The 25326-nt window shown below is 37.5% G+C and overlaps 2 protein-coding genes across 8 annotated transcripts in view; one reads left to right on the top strand and one right to left on the bottom strand.

Annotated features, from left to right (window-relative positions):
• Nucleotides 1-25326, top strand: part of LOC137253163 (elongation factor-like GTPase 1) — a 467431-nt gene that overhangs the window by 17442 nt on the left and 424663 nt on the right. The gene's annotated exons all lie outside the window — the stretch shown is intronic.
• The window catches only part of dsx-c73A (doublesex cognate 73A), a 154656-nt gene that overhangs the window by 11571 nt on the left and 117759 nt on the right, over nt 1-25326 (bottom strand). For all 7 annotated transcript variants that reach the window (XM_067789649.1, XM_067789642.1, XM_067789645.1 and 4 more), the window contains 2 exons: nt 7346-7497; nt 3830-3908 (listed from right to left, as the gene is read on the bottom strand). In XM_067789649.1, coding sequence (XP_067645750.1) covers nt 3830-3908; nt 7346-7497 — 231 coding nt within the window. The remainder of the gene's footprint in view (nt 1-3829; nt 3909-7345; nt 7498-25326) is intronic.

Here is a 25326-nt window from a genome sequence, read left to right as displayed (position 1 = left end):
TATCCAGAACGAAGTTGAGCCGGAATTGCTCTCTGCGAAGTCTGCTGTTTGTAGAAGCATTGGGTATTGGACAACAATTGCGTATGGAAATGACTAAGGGCATTCTAATGGTTTTTCAGATTAAAAGGCTGTGTTCGAAGAAGCTAAACCTCGACATTCCGGAGCTGCAATAGTTTTGCAGGCTTTCAGCTTCCACTTCTAAGTAGAGTGATGGTACTGGTGACGCGTAGCACACGAACGGCTGGCCAATTACTTCATGAGTTGCTAGCAACGTTTCTTAATCTTTTCCTCAAGTGCTGCTAGTAAGTAACTTGAGGACTTTGTTGCGGCTGTGTTCTGTATTTGCAATTGTTGATGCGTATGCATGGAAACTGAGACTATAGTCAAACATCATTCTTAACAGTTTTAGCCAGATAATCGTTGGTTTTCAAAGCTTATTTATCATAGCAAAGAACGGTGACTCTTTATGGTTAAGGAAGGCGTCGATATGTAGAAATTGAACAAAAAACAATATGAAACACCACCGTGTGGCAACCCTGCTCAATCCTTTAATTCATACCTTAACTGCAGCGTTGATTGCCGACAATTCAGGCAATTTTCGGTCCACATTTTGTCTTCAAGTTACGTGTCATTTTTAAGTATCTAACAATTCTTGTATAGGTCAAGTCCCGGAAGTACTGTCCTGTGCTGTCTATTTGATGAGGGTCTACTCATTTTGAAGGTGTGTTCTCATTGTGGTGTCATGATTTCTTCGAGCCTGACGGAAGTGTGTCACCGAAAGTGACGGATTGAAGGGACTTAATACTTGGTTACAACATATCACAAAGTGAACCGCGTTATAGAGAAATCTCTTAATCACCTAACGTGACCTCAAACATTTTAAAACACAAACCATCTTGTAAGACAAATATTTAGAAACCCTATAGTAGTTTGTGTTGAATAGGGTATTCTGAAGCTCTCGTTTAATACGAATCTGCTAGGACATGAAATACCACAGATCGGATGCAGTTTCTTGTAACCAGAAGAAGCGTAGTCTCCTACAGATGTTGTTATTACTGTACAATATACGAGGCCGTAGCATTTTCAAGTAAAACAATTTTCAAAATATTCCTGAAAAAACAATATGTATAAAATAATTCGAACGAAAGACTTAGGAAACGAACTCGCATAAATTAGGCAACAATGTTGCTAACGAAAAATCTCTCCGCAATAACATTGCCGCAAGGAACCTTGTCTAACTCATACTTTGTTAACTAAGACTGCAAAAATGCACTTAATTTCTTGATTTTAGGGCTAACGTCCTAAGAGCTGCAATAAAGCATCTGCTTCAAATTGATTCCAAGCAGGCGTATATAACAAGCTGGGACTGAGAAGAGCGGCGTGCACAAAACAATTTCTTGCATTTTTATTTCCCTTTGTAAAATTTTGCCATCTTCACTTGGCTCCTATAAAGCGCTAGGTTACTTTTCATTGCTCCAATATTAAGTAGCTGTTGTAGTAATAAGAATTGAAGTATTTCCACGTTCAAAGTGAAAAACAAAATAGCATTTAATCAAACCCTCACACAAGCCAACTTCCATAGCTAAATAAAGTTTATGCACCTACATTGTATTATAGAATATCTCATTAAAGTGTCTTGTGCTTGCAGCTCTATTTATTATGCAACATATGGTGCACTTTTGATGGTGTTTGACTGCTTCATATGCTAAGCTTAATTGAATGCAAAATACTTACAATTATGTCCAATAAAGCAATTTGTGGAAGATGGATTGAAGCAGACAAAAAATTTATTATGGCACTTAAAAGTTGAGAATTGGCTATCAAACTCTGTTTCGCTTAAGCCGATGGCGTTCCACAGCAGTCAGAAATTTAATTAAATTCTAATGAAGCAAATAAAGTTAAACGATTTTAAACGAGAGAGACGGAAAGAGAGATTTAAGCGTAAACTGCATGTAATGCATTGAGTTTGGTTACTTTGTCTAAAAGCGTGTGTGCGTGGTTGTTTGCATAAGTTTTAGTGGGCGAATGGTTGAATGAATTGGAATCTCACTGCTTACTTCTTTGCAAAGGAATCGGGCTAGCTGCACTTAAAAAGTAGTTGGTGCTTTTATTCTACTTGATGAAGCACGCCTAAGTTAAAAACCTCCTTGTGGTACTTTGCATTTTTTTAAGTGCCTAGGCAATTTTGGACCCTAGATGTCGCAGCAAAATACTGCAGAACAGTCTCTGCATACGCCCTAACTATCAGCACATATGTATATAATAGCTGTGTTTTTAGCATGTATATTAGACTGGGTCGATTTATTAACCGATATCGCGCCTTTTCTTCCTGAGCCCAAATCCTATCGAAAAATCGATGGCGCGATATCGGTTAACTTTCGTCCATACAAATCGACCCAGGTTAATGTATATAAAGTAAGTTGATGGCAAAACAACATCGGCTGAGTCCGCTAATCGGGTTATAATAATAATAAATATCAAGTGGGTATCTACCCTCTCGCGCGATAATGAAATGGGAGTGGCTTAGGCAGAAGTGTACACGTAAATTAGAGTGAGTCAAACATATTTTTTTGTTTCCTCTTGGTATAGTGAAAACATTTTTCAGAACATCTTCTAAGTTGAGTTGTAAAAATGTCAGCTTTTTATTTTAATGTTTAGAGGTGACTCACCGCGGCTTTAGGCATTCTATCGAAATCGAAAGTGTGCCAAAGCTGTAACCCTTAGTACCGAAATCACTTGCAGTAAATATTCTGAAAAGAAATTGAACGGCCTCAAAAGATTTTTTGCTGGCCTGACTCGTTCGCGGTTAAAGTTCAACCTAAAATCGCATGAGATTTGCTATTCGATTTGTATAGAAAAACCAAAGTCGCTATGAAGCTCTTTTGAACACTAATATAAAAAGCAGAAATTTTAACAGCCTAATGTTCATTGAAATTTGTCCAATGATCAGTGAGACAAAAAATTTCTACATACATGCACACATGTGTATGCCTGTATATTATGAGAAACGTCACCATTCGCTTTAGGAGCCATTGAAATAAATCTTTTAAATACCGAAACTAACGAGAGAAAAGCCCACCCTGCATGGGAAAGTCAAGGAAGAAGAAAAAGACCAAATTAGTATTTCTAATTGACATGGCTCATGTCACCTGCGCTAGAATGCGTAAGCATTGAAGAACTCATTTTGTTGTACTTTGGTAAAGCGGCTAGTCGTGGGAAGAGGGGGATAAAGAAACTATCCGGCAATCGCTACTCACTTAGTAATTGCGCGCAGACTTACACTGAAATAATTTTTTTCATTCCTGACGCGCATGCGCCGCCCAATTCCCATTCGCACACAATCATCCATACACAACTCGCCTACTTTTCACCTAACCTCTACTTAAGTCAGTGCAGAAGTGCAGGTTAATCTATTTCCAAAGTGCTTATTTAAAATAATTACATACCAACAACAACAATGAAAACGTCGAAAAATAAAATTCAATACATCGTTTATCGTTTCATTTCATTTCTCACCGTTTATTATTTGTGCGCGTTAAACCGCAACATGCTCATCCAGCTTCTGCCCAAATATACACTTTTCACCACCCCCACTTAATTTTTTGGCTTGGCAGTTCATCCCGTCTAACTTATGCCACTAACTATCTTGTCTAGCAATTTAAAAACATTTTTCTTGTTCATCTTACACTTTAACATTCTGCTGCTGCTGCATTTCCGCACCGCAATGCTTGAGAAATGTGTTTCTTAGCATAGAAACATTTACATACATATATTTTACCTTTAACTACTTACCGCTCCCTTCTATTCCGTTTTTTCATCTTTTACTTACCTTCTTTTTACTATCGCCCACCAATTTTGTGGTATGTTGATCGTCCTCATTCAAACTGGCCGAACAGGGATCACGGTATCTGAGTGGTCCAACATAGTAAAGCATAAAAACAGCAACAAAGGACAAAGTTAATAAAATATCACAAACATATACGTATGTGTGTATGTAGGTACATGGTAGCTAAAAATCAAGCATTCACCACATAAAACGAAATAATCAACGGCGACATTATTTAATTCTATTCCTGGCAACAGTCGTTTATATTAGCAATCGCATACAGATGAGCATACATATATGAGTATGTACAGTGGAGTGCGAAACTTTAAAAAAAAAATTTTTTTCGCTTACTCTGAGTGCCCATAATGTTTCTCATATGATGTCGCAATGGTATCTCTCATTCTGAATTCACTGTTCCTATGGTGGTCAACAACATTTAGGCAAACGATCACTAAAGTAGCTGACCAAAGCTCGTTATAAGCGAGGGATAGTATTAGGATAGCGACGGCTGGGACATAGCTAAGCGGCGAAAACAGATGCGAAACGTCGAGGGTTTGAAAAAACGTTTTTCGCGGCAGTCGAACTCGTATCAGAAGGTGCTGGTACGGGACGTGACAGACTCATCTCCCGCAAAAGACTGTCCTCAACCGCTTAAGTCTCCCAAATCTCGGGAAAGTGTTTTGCGACTACAAAAAAACACCAGAAAGCAACGACGAGAGCACGAAAAGTGGCGGAAAGTCAATGAGCTCTTAGAGGGAATAGCAAGCGAGGCCAAACCTAGAAAAGCAATAGAGAATAGTACGAATGCCCCAGCGGGTGAGGGGGCTTAGAATATACCCGCGGTAGGTATGTCTGTCGTAAGAGGCGACTAAAATACCAGATTCAAGGGGTTGTGTAGCGCAACCCTTTCAGCTTTCCAGCGCAATATATAGCTTCTCAAAACTCAATTGTCAGCTTCACCCATCCGTGGCGAATACTGTTTCATTAACAGCCAAGGCTCTGGTGACTCCGAACGCCTGATGGATCTAGGGGAATGGATGGCGGTACGGCCTAGAGAGTTTCATGTAGTCATACCAAATCGTTCCCGAGATGGTCGGGCTAGTTCCTTTAGTACGAAGAAGAGAAGGCAAGAGACCCGCTTCACAGAACCCGGAAGCATTGACAATTGCTCAGCGCTGGAGAGCTATCGTTGGCCCAACCGTCAGGTAGCGCGAATATTTGACACGAGCCCGGAAGGCCGTGAAGTAGGTTTAAGGCAGTTCGCTGGCGAAAGGCTTACCGAAGGAGACGGAAAATAATGGTAAAGTGCCAAAAATAGAGAGCATTAATGTCGGTGATACGCTGAAAGAAGACAACAACACGAAAACTTTATCGTTTAGTCCAAAGAGAGGTAATGTTATGGCTTAGGTTCTTCGCGAGAGGAAGAACCACTTGGCAAACTCGACCTTGACTGTATGAAAAAGTGGATGAGTCCAGAAAATTTGGGTGCAAACGTAAGACATATAAATTCGTGCAAGCGAGCTACTGCCCGTTCATTCATCAGGCTTCGTTATATTGGTTATGGTCTTACCGTCATCGGGCACTCAAGCATTCGTAACTTTCAACATAGGAGAAAAGATTGATTCATCCTGTCAGGAGCTTCGTGATATGGGCTCTCTGACGAAGAACCACTTGGCAAACTCGACCTTGACTGTATGAAAAAGTGGATGAGTCCAGAAAATTTGGGTGCAAACCGTAAGACATATAAATTCGTGCAAGCGAGCTACTGCCCGTTCATTCATCAGGCTTCGTTATATTGGTTATGGCCTTACCGTCATCGGGCACTCAAGCATTCGTAACTTTCAACATAGGAGAAAAGATTGATTCATTCTGTCAGGAGCTTCGTGATATGGGCTCTCTGACTTCGGTAACTCCAGGACCAGCTATCTGCTTTTAGCGATAAGGAGACACCTCGAAGGAGGAGTTTTATTGATGTTGGTGGTCCTCTGCCAGATACAGATCTGGTGCGTTCTGGAAATAAGCACCATTAAGATACTAGCCCACCATCCCTGGAACTGAAGGCTGGTAAGCCTTCTTCTAAACAGAATTCGCCACGGGTAGGGGATATTGACAATTGTGTTGGCTGAAACGGTTACACTACACTACCCCTAGACTCCAAGATGCCTAACCTCACTTGCGATTGTATCGATATAGGGTCTAAAAAAAGGACACGTTGGGGGCGGTCAGAGATTCGAAGCTCCGTTGGTCACCAGTGGTCGGGTTTCACGCAAATACCTTTGGGAAAGTTGAGATAATACTAAACAGACACCACCGCTGGCAGAAGCAGCGAGATTTTTCTGGCCGAGAGCAGATAGCAGGCTGTGTAAAAAATTATTGGATTCACCAAGGCTCATCTATCAATAGTTATTAACTGAAGACTGTCCAATCTACCACAAGTATTAGTATACTAGAAAACCCTAACTGCTGCAGCTGCATAGAGGATGATGTAATTCGAGGGTTTACGTATGTGAATGTGTAATACATATATTTAGCAGGCAAAACTCTGGCGACCCCAAGTTTTTCATGGATCGAGAAGGAGGGGAGGGGGGGGGGTCTGTATAGGCAAGATTATTTAGAAGGTTCAAAATGGTCACACTAAATCCTTTGATCGACCATGTCGGGCTAGTGCCTTGATGGTGCTTTCTACCGGAACTTACCGAGCCATCGATCCATTTAATGCTTGTCTGTGAAGTTTTTGTTATAACAAGGCGAACGTATTGAGTCTCGGCTCACTTTGAACTCCTCAGGTTTTATACAGAGTCGAGATCGGTCTTATTCGAATTTATAAGGGTTTCACGAAATAATTAAGCTTACATCACCGCCATCTTATGTGTTATCACAAAGAACCTTCATGCTGTTCAAGTGAGCTTGTTCCATCGAGGTAGCTACCACTCAACTTGTTCCATTTGCAACCATACTCACTTTGCTGATCGATTTCTGTTAGAACTCACATTCCAAAAAGTCCGAACTGAAATCGCGGTAAAAAATTTAAATCGATCGGAAGTTTCTAAGTTTCGAAATTGGCGTCGAAGCTCCATAGCATGCCACCGCAAATAACTACTTCCACAGTTTTGCTCAACATTGTATACATATACATATTTGCATATGTGGCATTAATTTTGGTGTCATGTGGCATGCAATAGGGCAATCTCCACGGTCGCCTAGCTTCAAATGTATTCATCTTCCAACTGTCAGCTTACACCGACATATGTATCCATTACACGTCAGTCCAGTCAAGCAGCGCCAGCGCCATTCCGTTCATCACTCGTTGTGTCGTTTTTAACTGTCAGTTTGTGTATATTTGATTGTCTGTTTGGTTGTCCATTTAGTCTTTGCGATGCACTGTTTCATATGTCCATCAGTTTTGCATGCTCACTACATCCAAACATGCATACATACACACATACCAACTTATAGATCTACTATATTTGTACTATATTTAAAATGGTCATGGTTATCTACTCTGCCGCCGAAACTCACCTTGATGGACAGGCGCACAATGGTTGGGTATAATTCAAACGCACATAAACTGCATTACAGACTTGTTGTATCGCACATTCTGGTAATAAGTAAATATGTTGATTGTGTGGATAGTAATGATACTTTGTTGGTTTTGCGGTGGCCGATGGTTTCTGCAATGATCAAATAAATGAATGAATGAATAAACAAACAATCAAATGGGAAAACTATTAGCAATTTTCTTTTTACGACTTAAATGAGAAAATAAAATGGGCATCAGCGAAATACAAAGTTGTGGTTAAGCCACTTTGCAACATGGCTACATTGGAGCCGCGTACGTTTTGTGTGTGATTGAATTTGCATTGCTTACATATTTGGATAAAAAATTAATCTTATTTCCATTATTTGCAAAATGAAGTGCTTAAACACCTTTTGAGGTATGTATATGTACTCTCGCAGATAACTAAAAATAAATTTACCTGAAAAACTGGCTCACTTAGTATTTTTGCAGATTCTGAAAGTTATTAAAAGCAGAACAGCGAACTGAAGTAGGCTGTTTGAATGATCTATTATAGATCCTTTCACTAAGTAATTTGGAGTGGCAGTCGTATATTTGCACCACTTTTGCGCAAAACACTTAAAGATCCATTCTGCTTTTATGAGCTTGAGATGAACTATATTTTGAAGCAGTTCGCAAGTCTGATGGATCTCATAGTACCACTTGTATATCGTGGGTGACAGATACAACTTATTAAGAAAATTCCTAAACTAATTTAAGATATCGCGGTTTTAACAAACTTTTTCGTTTGCAGTTTTTCATGAACTTTGTAGATAATGATATTTCCAGATCCATAGAAACCTTCTGTTCTCACGTGATCTGCTATTGCCTTGTGTACTACTATTTTCTAATAACTGTACACATTGGATTTGGTGACAAGTAAACCCTTCGATATGAGCTTGAATGTATATATTTTTTTGTACTTTATTTGCATGTTTCTAAAATATAGTTGCACTTCACTCAAATATAATTGGCTCTTTTCAAATACATCTGTCCGTTTCCGATGTTCTCTTCTCAAGCGCATTTGTTCGTTTTTGCAACCTTTCCTTTATGAATCACGTTTGCCTTTTTCTGAACCTGATTTTCCCATTTATCAAATATATTTAACTTTTTATGAACATAATTCAGCTGTTTCTGAATTACATTTCGCCATTCTGGAATACTTGCCCCCTTTTTCAAACTTAATTCGCTTGTTTCTCAAACATTTTTGAATATAATTTGACATTTTCTGAATTACATCTCGTTTTTCGAAATACCCTCTTCTTTTTCTGAACTTAATGTGCCTGTTTCTGAAATAAATTTAACTCATTATGAACATAACTCGGCCGTTTCTGATCTACATTTATTAATTCTAAACCACCTTCCTCTTTTTCTGAACTTTTTTTGACCATTTATCAAATGCATTTAACTTTTTATGAGCATAATTTGACAGTTTCTGAATAACGTATCGGCTATCTGAAGAACTTTTTCCCTTTCTGGACTACATTCCGGCTGTTTTTCCTCCCTCTTCTCTAAATTTGATAAGCCTGGTTCTGAAATACACATCCAGTTTTCTCAAATATATTTGACACTACCCAAAAACATTTGTCCGTCTCTGCAATTCATTTCTAAACCTAATACAACTCAGTGGAATGCACTTGCTAAAATCTTTTTTATTGGCTTCTTCTGTTGTTCTTGTTGTAAGTAATTTACCCTTTGCCAAGTAACGTTTCCTTCAATGAATAGCTATCAAATACTCCTTATGGGCCCCGAAAACAATAGCGAAATTACCAGATATCAATTCCTTAACTATATCAGTACAGTTCCCAAACGTACCTGAAACTACCCTAAAATCTTTCCTACAGTAATCTGAAAACCCTTCCGAAATTATGCCGAAAATAATGACCAAGTTACCCCCGAAACAATCTTGAAACGTTGCCAACGAGTTGCTGAAAGATACCCAAAACCATGCCAAAATGATCCCGAAATAGTTCCGATACTATTCTTAATGGTATGACCCGGAAATTGCCACGAAATTATCGCAAAATAGCTTCAAAACAAATTTCCGAAATGAACCGGGTAAAGTCCCAAAATAATCCTGAAATAGCCTCAAAACAATACGGAAACGTTCCGGAGATAGACCATAAGTTGTTTTGAAATAGTTCAGAAACGTTCCTGTAATGCCGAAATTACCAGTCCCTCAGTTAATTTGAAAAAAAAAAACCGAAATATTCGGGAAATAATACCGAACACAATTCAGAAATGATCACGAAAACAGTCCTAAAACGGTCTCGAATTACTCTCGCAACGATCGCTAAAGCAATGCCAAAAATGCTCCCGAGAAAGATCTGATTTCATCCTTAAAACAATTCCGAAATAATTGCAAAATGATCCAGAAATGATCAGAAGATGGTTCCGTAATAAACTGTCACGAATTTTTCCCAAATAGATCCGAAAAAAAATACCAAAATAATTCGGTGATAGACCTTAAGTTGTTCAGAAATATAGAAAAATAGTAATGAATTTGATCCTGACAAATATCCCGAAATAATTCTGAAATGTTCACTCATTGATTCCCGAAACGAAACCCAAATTACTTCAAAACAAGTAAAGGTGTCTAAGTTCGGGTGTAACCGAACATTGTATACTCAGCGTGAGCTTCAATTGCACCTTTCATTTAAGATAAATTACTTTTCTACATAACACGTGGCACCGCCCGTTTAAAAAAAAATGTCTCCCCATTTCCTCTTACAATAAAACTTGTTAAGTGAAATATCATTGATTCAAAACTATTTTTTGCCAAGTTATAGCTTATTATTCTAGTCTACGACCCTTTAAAACTTGTTTTATTTCTAAGTTGCCGTCCATTTTTACTAGAAATATTTTCTACTATATGATCCGTTAATTTTTCTTCGAGTTATGGCTCCCGAAACATCGAAAATTGCTTAGTCATAAAAGGGGCGGTGCCACGCCCATTTTTTAAAATTTGAAGTTTTTCCTATTTATTGTTATAAATCCACTTGGTAAATGAAATACCATTGATATAAAGCTCTTTTTTGCAAAGACATAGCTTATTTTATTCGTCCACGACCCTTTTAAAAATCTTTTATATAAAAGTGGGCGTGGTCCTTAACCGATTCGTTAATTTTTCTTCAAAGCACTCCTTATAGTAAAGGCAAAATCTTTGCCGAATTTTGTTACGAAAGGTCCAACGATTTTTGATCTATGGTTAATAATATTTGTAAAATTGATTTTATCACAAGTGGGCGGTGCCACGTCCATTTAAAAATTTTTTTTAAATTTTTATCAAGAGTCCCACACATCAAATTTCAACATTCTAGGTATATTATTTACTAAATAATCAGGTTTTTTGTGTTTTCCAAAATGTTATATATATAAAAAGTGGGCGTGGTTATAATCCGATGGCGCTCATTTTCAACACCAATATATTCTGGGTCCAGATAAGCTCATGTACCAAATTTGGTGAAGATACCTCAATATTTACTCAAGTTATCGTGTTAACGGACAGACGGACGGACATGGCTCAATGAAATTTTTTTTCGACACTGATGATTTTGATATATGAAAGTCTATATCTATCTCGATTCCTTTATACCTGTACAATCAACCGTTATCCAATCAAAGTTAATATACTCTGTGTGCAAAGCACACTGAGTATATCAAAAACATCACGAAAGCGTTTCGGAACTAAGCAGTCTCAAAAGTTCCCGGAAATAGTCCATATATGGCCCTAAAACTACAAAGTTTCAATACGAAACTGCTAAGCCCGCAATTTCAGTGAGAGATGTTCGAAATATTATTGGTCTTGATCAAATAGACTCAGCGTTGCCGCCCCTAAAGAAAATTTAATACAATTTTTAAAATTTGCTCATACCTTGACTCATTCTTCATTTACTTAGAGCTACTTATAACGATTAAAATATATAATTATGAAGTTGTCGTTCCCCTATTTAAAACAATCATAGAACTACTTTTTTTACTAGTATGAAATTTCTTGGTATGTATATATTTTTTCAAGAGCCATCCCCAACCTAAGGGATATCAGTTTTGCAGAACCTCTAAGATACTTAGGTTTAACGGGCAAGGTAAGGTGACATGAAACACCTGCTTTGACTTCATTCCTGTTCAACATTATTTGGCTGTAAAAAGTTGTGGCGTTTAACATATGTATATCTAACTACATCCGGAAGAACTTATAACCTCCGCACTAAGTGTGGTCACTACAGCTGTGCAAAAGAATAATCCACTTATACTGGAAAGTTCTATTGCACTTTGCATGAATATTTATTGTTCCCCAGTAAAAGTATACAAAATTCATATTCACTTTGGCATGCAACATCACCTAACGTCATCGGTGTGGCGCTGTTTCGTTCATACTTCATACACGTCACACAAAACCGTAATATTTGCACAATTTGCAAATATTTGCATTCTTATTAAGCGCTAAATGTAAAAGTAAACATTGGCCATTCATTGCATAATGTGGTTTTATTGATTTTCGTAGTATGCAACGCCTTCTTTCACTTCAATACAAAGAGAAGGCGTAAATATTTACTTATGCGATGTTGCATAAAATTAAGCGTTAACTCGAACCTCTGTGCATATGAATATTCATACCTACATATATTTCGCAAAAGTGTTACTGAAGTGTGTCACAGCAATGTAACAATGTATGTAAGAAGTGCTCAAAGCCCAAACAGGCTGAGAAGAACTGTATGTATGTATATAATGAGGTTTGACCAACAAAATCATTGAAATCTTTCCTGCTTTCTCTATACAACTGAGTGTGTCTGGTAGGACTTGAGACCAATGTAACCTAGTGCCTTGGATCATCTACCAATCCAGACTCCTTTCCTCGTGATTGAGCTGGTTTTAATTGACGCGATGAGTTCAATAAATCCTATAACTATTTCCATGTGTAATAAATTAAAGCATTTAAACGTTCGAGCTTACTAATTCGGGAACGTAACATCTTAACGCAGAAGAATTATACAAGGGGTGCCAGAGGGTGGTGTCCTATCCTCCCTTTTGTTTAACTTCTACATATCGAAACTCCCTTCGCCACCAGAAGGAGTAACCATTTTATCCCACGTCGATGACTACACGATAATGGCAGCAGTTCCCGGTCCACCCATCGTTGAGCTACATAATAAAATAAACAACTATTTCCCTGATCTCCAGTATTTTCGGCTCGATAAAATTGACATTGTCACCGAACAAAACATCGGCAACCTTATTTACAACATACACAAAATAAATGTCGACTCCACGTCGCTGGCATTACCCAGCCGACTGTCTTACACCCAAAAATACTGGGTGTGACGGTCGCTCAGGATCTACATTTTGGAGAGCATGCAGCCGCAATTGTACCTAAAATCCAGAGACTTAATAACATCCTCAAATCTCTTGCCGGCAGCACTTGGGGTAAAGATAGTGAGACGCTCATTGCCACTTACAAAGCAATTATTCGGCCTCTTGCATGCTACGCGTCCGCGATATGGTCGCTGAGCCTAAAGATTACTCACTAGCAGAAAGTACCGGCTTCTCAAAACAACGCTTTCAGAACCGTTACGTGCTGTCTTCTTACGTGCCCAGAACACCATTTACACAGTGAGTTGAGACTACGCCCCATTAGGGAAAGAACTGAAGTGCTGAACAAACAGGGACTTAAGAAGCCATCTCGGCAAACACTTTGAAGAAGTTTAATACACTAACTCTCAGAAGAGAAAAGCAATCTCCCTAGGGAAATACGCGTCACTCTACCTCGTCTTCGATCTGGATACTGTAACAGGTTAAACTCTTACCTATCCAGAATAAACCCGAGGTACATAATGTATGTCCTGCTTGCAACGTGTCTCCACATGACACCAACCATCATTCCAATTGCAATATGGAACCAACGCCTCTAACGGCCCTCTCTCTCTCGTCCACCCCTGTTGAAACTGAAAGTTTCCTTGGACTTCTGTTAGAGAATATTGATGACAATTGTGTGAGTAGTCGCACCTATTGGATGGGGAGAAGCGCTGCTACAACAACATCAATATAAACAAAGGTGCATATGTTGGTGAGTTATTAAACCAGGTAGGCGTAATGTTGATATGTCACATAAAAAATGGTGATTTCGTGGTACAGGAACTCTTTGTTCGCCACTTTGATAGCCTCAGCTAAAAGTTAAAAAAAATCGAGCATTTTGATATTTTCCTTACTTCTGGTCGGTTTACCGCTGGGAAGAGCGGAGATTTTGTCATGAAAGATAGGTGGTCGAAGGCCTTATCGGTTAGTCTCAGAAATTCACTTTGCCTGGCATTGCCAAGCTTGGTTGTTGGCTGGTTGGTGTGGCGAGCTCGCTTTGAATATGATTAGAGAAATAACGCCATTTAAATACCATAAACTGCTTGTGAATTAGCCAATGAAGAGCATTGAGACTGACGAATGCTTCAATGCACAGGCATGCTATATTCTTCCCTCCAAGCTCCACACATCTAACACACTCGAGTAACGAAAGCTTTCAAAAAAGAGGCTTCCAAGAAACGTTATTCTGCTTCTACAATGCGCTATAGAGTCGCACACAAGGTGTTCCACTGGTTCTTCTGCTCCTAAGAGGTAGCAGCTGCCACATTAAATACCTGCTCTGATCCCATACGTGAAGTATGATATCCAATTGTCTAGCGCCTGATGGGCCTTCTTTGTGAAAGCCACAAGCCCTTAAAAACTTTACGGGACGTCATACTATTTCAGCTATTATTTGCCTGTGTAATGCGACCATCCTTCAGCATTGCATTCTGGGACTAGTTTAAAACGAACGAACTAGGATGAGTTTTCGTTCAAGAAACTAAATATATCTAAGATAGTTTGAGTTCTACTCCATATAATATACTCTGTTGTTTTCTCTGTAGAAACTGAAATGATTTTGCTGTCACAAATTGCCTAACTTCGGCGATTTGTTGCTTAACTATTAGTACGAGATTTCGTAGTTCTTGCAAAATTTGGGTTGAAGACAATCCAGTGTTGCCTTTACCGTAATTTTTCGTGTCTTGTCGTCAATTACACTTACTAAAATATTTTGAAACTCGTGCTGTAAGTATTCTTTGTATCACAATGAACTTACTCACGTTAAGCTACTTCAATCGAACTTTTTAACAAAGCTAAAGAAATTACACAAAAACTCATTTCAAAGCGGCTATAAAAATGCCTTCTTTTAATTGGTGAGTTACATAACTCTTATAAACAATGTACATTCGATGGGAAACTTAATCTGCTGAATTCTGGTGAAACTTTATTTCTGAAATAATCATAGCGTGAATGAAAAACTAGGCACAGTAGTGGGTAACCACAAAATTTTTTGTGCGCTAAAACCATAAACTCGACGATATTGCCTGTGTAATGAGCTAATAAACTTTACTTATTAGTCACTTAAGCTTCTTAAGTTACTTGCTTTGACTTCCGCAAACTGTTGTTTTGCGTTGCGCTCTCTGCTATCAACTGGCGCTGTTCTACGCAACAATGCATTGGCGCTACGCAAAGCTTTGTTACAGAGCACTGGCACACTGCATATGTAACCGCTACATGCAGAACTTCTAATAACATTTTTAAGACGATTACGAATTTAAATTGGAAAAATTTACATACATACATATCTTATGATATGTAGCTTCAATTTAATATCTTCACGCCAGATTTACTAAGCTATTTATGATTCTAAACTTACGAGTATCATGGGAAAGTCGGAAAACTTTTCAAGTTGAAATTATTCTTCTTCCGAAAGATTACTCGTACTAATGATTAGGCATTTGGAATTTTTGAAAATTTTATTGGCACTTGGCATGCAAGCTGCAAAGGAAAAATAAAGCTTAAAAAGAAATGGACAGACGTAGCTTCAACTACCAGGTTAGTTGTAGGAGTTAAAATGGCTCATACATTAAGGAAAAGGATCTGGTTAAGTGACTAGTTCTAAAGGCTGTCAGCCTAGCTACAAAAAATGTAGCTCAAAGGTAGGAAAAGGAAAGTTTGCGCACTTAAAAGTAAGATGGATACGAAAAAGTAGCCCCGCGGAGGACCCGCTAGTGAAAGTGGTATGATAAAATAAAAAAAAAAAATAAAATATGTTTAAGTTAAACGGTTTTATTGAAAACAATACTTACATGAAGTAATAATAATACTAAAAGCTAGAAAATAGGTAGGTCCTAGGTACTAGTCATCACACTCCTCATCAATCTAGGGCGTTGATCAGACAATTAAATAAAAGCGTTGGACGCGTCAAATTTCTATTGATAGTCATAAGTAAGACCAACTGAACCTTAATCAGGTTATGCTACGCCTCACATTTTTAGAAAAATCACGCGCCCAATGCTTTTATTAATTTTGTCTGATCAACGCCCTATATTGATGAGAAGTGTGATGACTAGTACCTAGGACCTACCTAATAATTTTCTAGATTTTGGTATTATTATTACTTCATGTAAGTATTGTTTTCAATAAAACCGTTTAACTTAAACACTTTTTTTATTATAATTTATTATTTTATTTTCAAGTTTTTAGTCTTTATTGCCTATTATTTCTCAATCTGTTTAGTTCATTTAGTGACTCATTACTGCAAGGACTTTCCTGACAATTTGTTACAATCTAATTCCTCAATATATAATCCTTCCAAAGACTCTACTCGACTCTGCTTGGCCCTCCTCCAACTCCAATATATTTTGATGTCATTTCTACCGGACTATATGTAATATTTGTTCCAAATATGGACCAAATCGGACCACAAATACGACTTTTTTGAATATCGCGATCTTTGCGCCACTTAGCGGCGATTTTTTTTCATAGGTCGCTTTCTATTCTCGTATTTATTATGTGTTCCAAATATGAGCCAAATCGGACCACAAATGCGATTTTTGTGAATATCTCGATCTTTGCGCCACTTTGCGGAAATTTTTTTCTTATTATTGCATTGTTATCGGGTTCTGAACTATATTCCAAGTTTCAAGCTTGTAGCTTATCGGGAAGTTACTTAAATTTCAATTACAAAATTCGTTCACAACGGCCGTGCATGCGGTCGTGCGGCCTGCCTGTCAAGTCAACCTAAATACAACCGTTTAATAAAAAAGGGTGTGTTTCAAGTACTCCTGAAGTTTGAAGTGCAAACATACACATTAAGTTAACTAGAGTTGGTACTGTAGTTAGACACCTCTACCAAAAATAAATAATTTCGGCCTATTTCAGAATAGCTTCTTCGGCTTCTTACCGACTACAACCGATACCGACAAGCTGCTACTTTTTTATCGGATTTTAATAGAATGTGAAATTATTTCGAGTTATCAGTTTACTATCGTCTTATTAACGTTGAGTAGTGGTGGTAGCGTGCTCCGCCTACCACACCGAAGGTCCTGGGTTTAAGTCCCGGGAAAAGCAGCATCAAAAATTTAGAAACAAGTTTTTTAAATTAGAAAAAAGTTTTTCTAAGCGGAGTCGCACCACAGCAGTGTTTTGGCAAAAGCTCCGATTGTTTCTACCACGAAAAGCTTCTCAGTGAAAATGTAGCTGCCTTGCAATGGCCGTACGGAGTAGGCACAAAACATGTAGGGAAACTTAACGAGGCAAAATTGTAAGAGAAGCTTGACCTAAAACTCCTCGCAGGTAAATAGCTACAAGTACTTATTATTTTTTAACCGGTAATTTTTGATAACAAATCGATATTTTTCCGATAAATAATCGATTATATTTCGATAATAAATCCATAACTTTTTGATAACAAATCTATGACTTTACGACAACAAATCGACATCTTTTTAAAAGCAAATTGATCACTTCCTGATAACAAATAGATTTTTGATAAAATTACTTTTCGATAAACAATTGTCTCTACTGTCGATATCTTTTCAATAAGAAATTAGTACCTCGTCTGTAAAAAATCGATAACCCATCGATAAGCTATTTATAGCAGATTTACAACATGTCCAAAAAACCAACAACTGGTCGATAAGATATGGATAACACAACAATATACCATCGATAACATTTAGATAGCTCATCGATAGTAACCCGTCAATACTTCCGGCTTCGGTTTTGACTTCTAATCTTTCCCTTCGTTATCTGTTATTTTTATTTTTGCATGTATATAAAGATTACGCTTAGTCTTACACTTACCTTGCCCTTACTTGCTGGATTTCCCCATACCGTAAGCAAAGATAATTACTCATCAAAGCAGCTGACAGCCAAAAGAAAAGTGGTCCAAATAAAAATTCAAGGATAGTTTGCTTATTTGAAAACAATAATTTGAAAATGCTTATAGTGACGAAAGAGTGGTGGCGCCCGAGCAGGTACCGCTAGCTTAGGTCATTCAAAAAAAGCTGACGGCTATAAGTAAAGTGACGAAAAGCTATAAAGAAAGTCCAGAAAATGTGGCGCCCGAGCAGGGAAGACTAGTATATTTAAATTAACAAAAAGCCTTTTAGCTATAAGAAATGTTGTTAAAGAAAGGAATAATATTTTAAAAATGCTAACAGTCAAGAAAAAGCTGTTAAAGGTCTTAACTTACATGTAGGGATGTAGTATGGACTACTAACTTACTAAAATAAATTACTGCCTTACTAATGCCATGCTATTCCGTTCCGCTGTAATGACTGCACCCATATTGAGCTTTATTTCAATGCCCTCATCATACAAATAATGCTATGGTAATATGACTACTAGAACATCCACCTTCGTAGTAGTCATATTAAGAAGCTTTCCGTGAGAACTTTTTCATTTAGAAATAAACGAACTGAACAAAGAGTTAATCCATCGAAACATTAATTCATCTGGAATATTAGGTCACTCATTGGTTTATAATACAGCATTGCTATTTAGCTGACTGTCCGTTTGCTGTTTAGCTTGTCCATCTTCATTTTTATCTACACGCCTGCTTACCTATCAGCCTGCCTGTCGTTCTGTCTATCTATCGAAGCAACCAACCCAGCAACATTTCTTATCAGCTTGGCATTTGCGCGCGTTGAGCGCATAATTCAATTAGTTTTTTGTTGTTGTTTAATTACATTGTGCTTTTTTTCGCTGCAAAGTATATGCCTCATGTTGCATAAAAATGAGGTTAATCAAAGTCAAGACCTTCACACGCGGCTAAATACGAAGTTCACGCGTGCTTGCCTATGCTCAAACTTAACGTGCACAGCTTGTTGGACTGATGGAGGGGCGCTGAGAAGGATGAAATAGATTCATGTGAGTAAAAAACGTGCTCATCGAAGGCAGCTCATTTTATAAAGGAAGTAGATAAATATTTACGTCTCTATGCTCGCTTGATAGCCGACAATCAGCAAAGAGCAGAATGCGAGTTGATAGTACAAGCAGAAGATCATAGACAACAATTAGGCGTATGTATCAAGAGCTTATAGGAAAGTATTATTTCAATCATAAAATAATATGCCGCTCACGTAAATTTAAATAATTGAAATTTCGCATGAGATTTCCCAATTGGCAATAAAAATTCGAATCATTAATGTTTTGCTTACAATTCATATTATTTACTTAACCAAATGAGCTAATTTTTGCTCCATACGAATTTACAATACAATAACGCCTTTCATATGAGATCAGGAAGTTATTTTCGGCAAACCTGTGACAGCGACTGATAGGTCACACTAAATCGCAGTGACAGCTTCGAAAAAATTGCCAAGACTGACTGATAGCAGAGATTGTACTCACTCCAACAATGTCGTTAACCTCACCTACCGGTGAGAAATCCTGTTTTCTTAATATGCGAGGAGCTGGCGACCCAAAGTTCCTCACGGAGGGAATGGCAAGGATGATCTTGGAGGTTAAAGGTGGTCATATCAATTTCTTCCTGAGATGGTCGGGCTAGTATCTTAAAATTCCTTTTTTGTTGGATGGAAAAAGGACCATCATCGATAAAACCCCACAAAACCTTCGAGATTTTTGTTATGATAGGCCTAAGCACAGTTCTAGTCACAGAAACATTTAGCTGCGATAACTTGAACTAGATGCTTACTGTTAATGATTCATAATGTCGCAGTTATACATGTGTCCCACTGTGAGGCGGGGTGATTGTGACCTCCAACTTAGAACATTTAGCTCGTATGCCACTGTTGTGTCACAGTCACGAATATAATCACTGTTAAGTAAAGTGGAGTTGTCTTTACAACTGCGGCACACACCACTTCTCGACAAGGGGTGTCGTGTTAGTGAAGTATATATAGAGCATGGGGGCCTCATTAATCACAAAATACTTAATTAACTTCCTGTCAGCTCTATCGATCTTTTTGGTTCAACGAACCTGACCAAAAATAATTGAAATATCTTGATTCTATGCATGAATACTGGTAAAGTATGACAGCGGAAAATGCTTCTTTTGAGAACTAGGAAACATTTGTAGTAATGTTTCGCAGCGTAATAGAAAAACAGTTGGCACAAACAATGGGGTTACCGTGAAGGCGAGGGATAGCCACCTCGGTTTATTTATCTAATTATTAGGAACATAATTAAAGAGGCCACGAAAATTTGAAAGATGTCAGAAACGTTTATTACGTCATAATCAAAAGAACAGTGTCGACGTGATCCCCAAATGATCGCGAAGTGAGCTCGAATTCAATTCCAAAAACAGTGCTTAACTAATCCTGAGAAGACCCTGAAAAAAGGCCCACAATTTTCACGAAATTGCTTCAGAGGAATAGTTCCACAATGATTTTTAAATTGGTACCGGGAACAACTGCGAAGTGATCGCCGAATAAATTATCAGGTGATCACTAAATGGTTTCAAAAATAAAAAAAATTTGTATCCGAAATAAGATCCTACGTTGGCCCAAATGAGTCGCAGTAATACCGGTAACACCTAATTTGAAAATTAGCGGTTTTGAAAACTTTTCGAATAGCGAAGTGGCCCAAAGTTATCACGAAACTAGTCCTAAAATTACTCTAAAGTGTTCCTAGAATTATTTTCTGTTAGCTGTTCCCAAACGTTTATGATCTGTAGCCGAAATTAACTTGAGAGTATGCGAAAAATCCCCAGATAATGCCAAAGGAAAACCAATTTACTTAAGAGGTCTCTACTTGAAAGCTCTTTGAATAGTTCTTACATACATTTTTCGTATATGCGAAAAGCTCTACTTTGCTATTTCACTAAACAGGCGCTTACAGAAGAGCTCACTTACATAAAAAAGTTAGCTAAAGTCTTGTTTGGAGATAGAGTAATATTTAAAACTTGCGAAAGGAGCATTTCAAAATCCGGCTTCTTTAAATTTTGTTTATTACTTTAAATAAAAAGCTTCAAGTCTGAGCTTTTTTTTTTTTTGATAAAGATAACACCTTCAAAATTTACCATAAAAGAATGTTCCACATGATGGGCCTTACTATTTTTATTTTTCTTGCAAACTATTCCATGAAGAGCTTTTGTCAAATTTGCAATTAGGAAAAGAATAAAGCTTTTAAAATATTGCAACTTTAATTTAGATACGGAATTAAAAAACCTGGGTCAATAAACAGAATTGAAAACAAGTAAGGAAGGCTAAGTTCGGGTGTAACCGAACATTACATACTCAGCTGAGAGCTTTAGAGACAAAATAAGGGAAAATCACCATGTAGGAAAATGAACGCAGGGTAACCCTGGAATGTGTTTATATGACATGGGTATCAAATGGAAGGTATTAAAGAGCATTTTAAAAGGGAGTGGGCTATAGTTCTATAGGTGGACGCTATTTCGGGATATCGCCATAAAGGTGGACCAGGGGTGACTCTAGAATTTGTTTGTACGATATGGGTATCAAATTAAAGGTATTAGTGAGGGTTTTGGCGTGAGCGCTTAGTTGTATGTGTGAAGGCGTTTTCGAGATGTCGACCAAAATGTGGACCAGGGTGACCCAGAACATCATCTGTCGGGTACCGCTAATTTATTTATATATGTAATACCACGAACAGTATTCCTGCCGAGATTCCAAGGGCTTTTGATTTCGCCCCGCGGAGCCACGCCCATTTTGAAATTTTCTTTTAGTTTTGTATTTTGTTGCACCATATCATTACTGGAGTTGAATGTTGACATAATTTACTTATATACCGTAAAGATATTAAATTTTTTGTTAAAATTTGATTTAAAAAAAACATTTTTTTAAAAGTGGGCGTGTTCGTAATCCGATTTTGTTAATTTTTCCTTAGCACACATATAGTAATAGGAGTAACGTTCCTGCCAAATTTCATCATGATATCTTCAACAACTGCCAAATTACAGCTTGCAAAACTTTTAAATTACCTTCTTTTAAAAGTGGGCGGTGCCAAGCCTATTGTCCAAAATTTTACTAACTTTCTATTCTGTGTCATAAGGTCAACCCACCTACCAAGTTTCATCGCTTTAGCCGTCTTTGGTAATGAATTATCGCACTTTTTCGGTTTTTCGGAATTTTCGATATCGAAAAAGTGGGCGGGGTTAAGGTCCGATTTCGTTCATTTTAAATAGCGATATGAAATGGGTGCCCAGGAACCTGCATACCAAATTTTATCAAGATACCTCAAAATTTACTCAAGTTATCGTCGACGGACGGACATGGCTAAATGAATTTCTTTTTTCGCCCAGACCATTTCGAAGTCTATATCTATCTCGATTAGTTTATGCCGTTACAGATTACCGTTATGCGAACAAAGTTAATATACTCTGTGAGCTCTGCTCAGCTGAGTATAAAAATGGCAAATAAATGTTGTCCACTAAGAGAAAAAAGTTTTAAAACTTAAACGATTTAATTTTCTTAATAAGAGAAAGCTTTGCAAAAATTGATAAGTTGAACGGTAACCGATTTCACAAAGTAATCAGTTTCCAAAAAAATATAAAAAAATGGAACCCGTTCCAAAAAATTTATCGATAACGTAAAAAGATCGATTTTATACATGTAACCGGTTCTAAAAATCCAGGTTCTAAAAAAAAACTACTGGTTCCAAGAAGTACAAACAAGTCGAAAATCCAAAAATAACTTAACACATCTACAATTTTAGCTTCGAAAAAGCTGACTCTTAAATTTACTGGCTTTATTAACCTTTAATATTTAACTCCACTGCTACACTGGCACAAGGGACTAATTCTATAGTTTTATTTGATTGGAAATTTCAATTTTCCTATCATATAAGAGCATTCATTCACTTCAGTGAGTGACAGTAAACCTGAATGAAATTTTTGGTATTATTTAGTGGTGACTGTGAGTGTAAATGACGGCGACGCAAAGTATCACGGCGTCATACATAATCTGGCCCTAAAAAATGTTTCCAAAAATTTCTTATTACTAATAGCGGCCGCCGTGGTGTGTTGGTAGCGTGCTCTGCCTACCAAACCGACTGTCCGGGGTTCACGCCCCGAGCAAAGCAACATCAAAATTTTAGAACCAAGTTTTTCAATTAGAAAAAAAAAAAATATCTAAGCGGGGTCGCCCCTCAGTAGTGTTTGGCAAGCACTCTGAGTGTATTTCTGCCATGAAAAGCTTTTCATTAAAAATGCGTCTGCCTTGCAGATGCTGTTCGAAGTCGCCATAAAGTAAAACAAGTAGCTCTCGTTCCGCCAATTTGTATGAAAAATTAAGGAGCACGACGCAAATTGGAAGAGAAGCTCGGCTTAAAATCTCTTCGGAGGTTAGGGCGCCTTACATTTATTAAAAAATATTTAATTCTACAAAAAAAGTTACCCATTACGTAAGAGTAACTGGTTCCCGAAAAGTAACCGGGTCGCACAAAGTAGCCGTCTCACAAAAAGTAATCGATTGCCAAAAAGTAACAAGTTACCAAAAAATCCCCAATTCAAAAAACGAAGCCGAACCACAAACAAATAACCGGTTCCCAAAAAAACCCGTTTCGCACTATGTAACCGGTTCCAAAAAACTAACCGCCTCTCAAAAAGTTATCGGTTCCCTGAAAGTAATTGGTTCCCAAAAAGTGGGCGAGTCCGAAAAGTAATAGGTTCTGAAAAAGTAACCGGTTAAAAAAGCCACCGATTTTTTAAACCGATTCTCAAAAATGTAGAAAGGTTACTTATTACTCTCAAATATTTCCATCTATGAAAAATCGCGCTATTAAATTGACTCACTTTCATTAAACTGCAATACTCACACGTCGATTGGCAGTGAGAAGCATGAAAGTCAATACGAAGTAAACTTGATTTTAACGGCAAATTGAATTTTACAAGCTCCTCATTCGACAAGCACTGGAATAACATCCAAAGTACCAACTTACAAAAACATGTAACTGCAGCACTATAAGTACTTTTTTTAGTAACATTAAAGAAAAGTATTAGATCCTTAAAATGAAACAAAAAAAAACTTTTACAAATTTGCGTCGCAGCATGTTCCCATATTCTTCGCATACACATTTGTAGTAGTCACTAATGGCATTGTACGACTTTTGCCACAAATTTGCACGAATTGCACATTAAAATGTTACTGCCTGCTCATCCTCACATGGCACACTCAACCTTCATCCTCATCCACTCAATACACTCACTTCCCTTCGCTCCAATCCACAGCTGCCCTACACTTTCTAACGACTTGAATGAACTTTTTTCGTTTTTCGTTCGAACGCATCTTTCGATTTTCCCTCTTTTTTAACGACGAACATTACTATTTCCGTTACTTTTTTATGGTATGATATTTCAGTTTGTAGCGCATATCTAACGGGGTTAGAGTTCAAGCAGTGGTTGTAGTTAACTGTGATTTTTGCGGTACTACATTTTTCATCGACATTCTTTTTTTGTAACAACTTTCAATCTTGCGCTGGAATTGTTGCTGTCATCAGGTTAGGTGTTGTTTGTTGTTGTTGTTGCTGTCACGGCAGCGATAAAGTCGTGTCTGACAGTGTTGTTTAGGATACCAAATACATACTGTACTGTGAAGAACGCTCGTGCCCCCTTCGTTGATCAAGGGGTCTGGTATATATACATTAGACTGGTTCAAAAAAAGTTGTAAAAGGACATGCCAAAAAAAAAATGTATTTTTAATTGTGATTCAGTTGTTTAAAATTTAATTTTTTAAATGAACATGTCAATATTTTGTAGACGCGCTTTTGTTCTTTCCAATGTACTTTTGGCTCTCAAGTCGTTTTCACGCTAAGTGAGTTGTAGCTCCTCAAAGTATGATTCTCGGTACAAAAAACTATGAAAAACCGACTGCAGATCTCAAAAAGACATTAGAGAAGATTAAAGATCATTTTAAAACTACTTACGTTACAACTAAAAAATATTGCAAGGATAAACAAAAAAAAAAAAATTAGCAGCGGTCTTTTGAGCCAACCTAGTCTAATTTCCCAAATTCTCGTAGCTTCGGTTCCAAAACCAGTGTATGTATACTCAACTTGCTTGAGCGCATCTGCCAAAAACAAGTACGAGCAAGTTGATTTTTCACAGTGATGTACACAAAAATAGAATCACTTTCAGAATGCAAATTTACTACTAATGGTAACGAAGAACACTTGCGAGTATATGGCTCATTTAAAACGCTGACCGTTTCTTGCATCATGCAAAACAAAAAAACTAATAAACAATAACCGAAAATCGCGTCCAAGACATATTATAGTCTGTCCCAAGAGCACATCTAGGCACTAGAAACCTTTTTCGCAAGTAGTGAATTTTACAGAACAGACTTTCATTTTGGACCCGGCTACCCTTTTCAGACTGGCAACATTATTTGGACCGTTTTGTTTTTGAACCTGTAAGGTAGTAAATTCAATCCTGCAAATAAAGAATTGTAAAATAGTAAATACAACTCTGTAAAAAATCAACTATATAGAAGGAATACAACTTTCTATAAAAAGACAACTCTGAAAATAAAGGAAAGAAGATGGTGGACTTCCGGTCTACCATAAATTATATGAGAAGAACAGCCGATCGTGTTTTATTTTATTCACGAACGTCGCTTTACTCACCCATAATTTATAAAAAATTCATGGATCCTATTACTTTTTCTAAATGAGTGTCTTTTTC

Source organism: Eurosta solidaginis, chromosome 5 (assembly GCF_040869045.1).
Source record: "Eurosta solidaginis isolate ZX-2024a chromosome 5, ASM4086904v1, whole genome shotgun sequence".
Classification (NCBI taxonomy): Eukaryota; Metazoa; Arthropoda; class Insecta; order Diptera; family Tephritidae; genus Eurosta; species Eurosta solidaginis.
The sequence above is the reverse complement of the archived record's forward strand: the minus strand, read 5'-3'. Positions and strand labels throughout refer to the sequence as shown.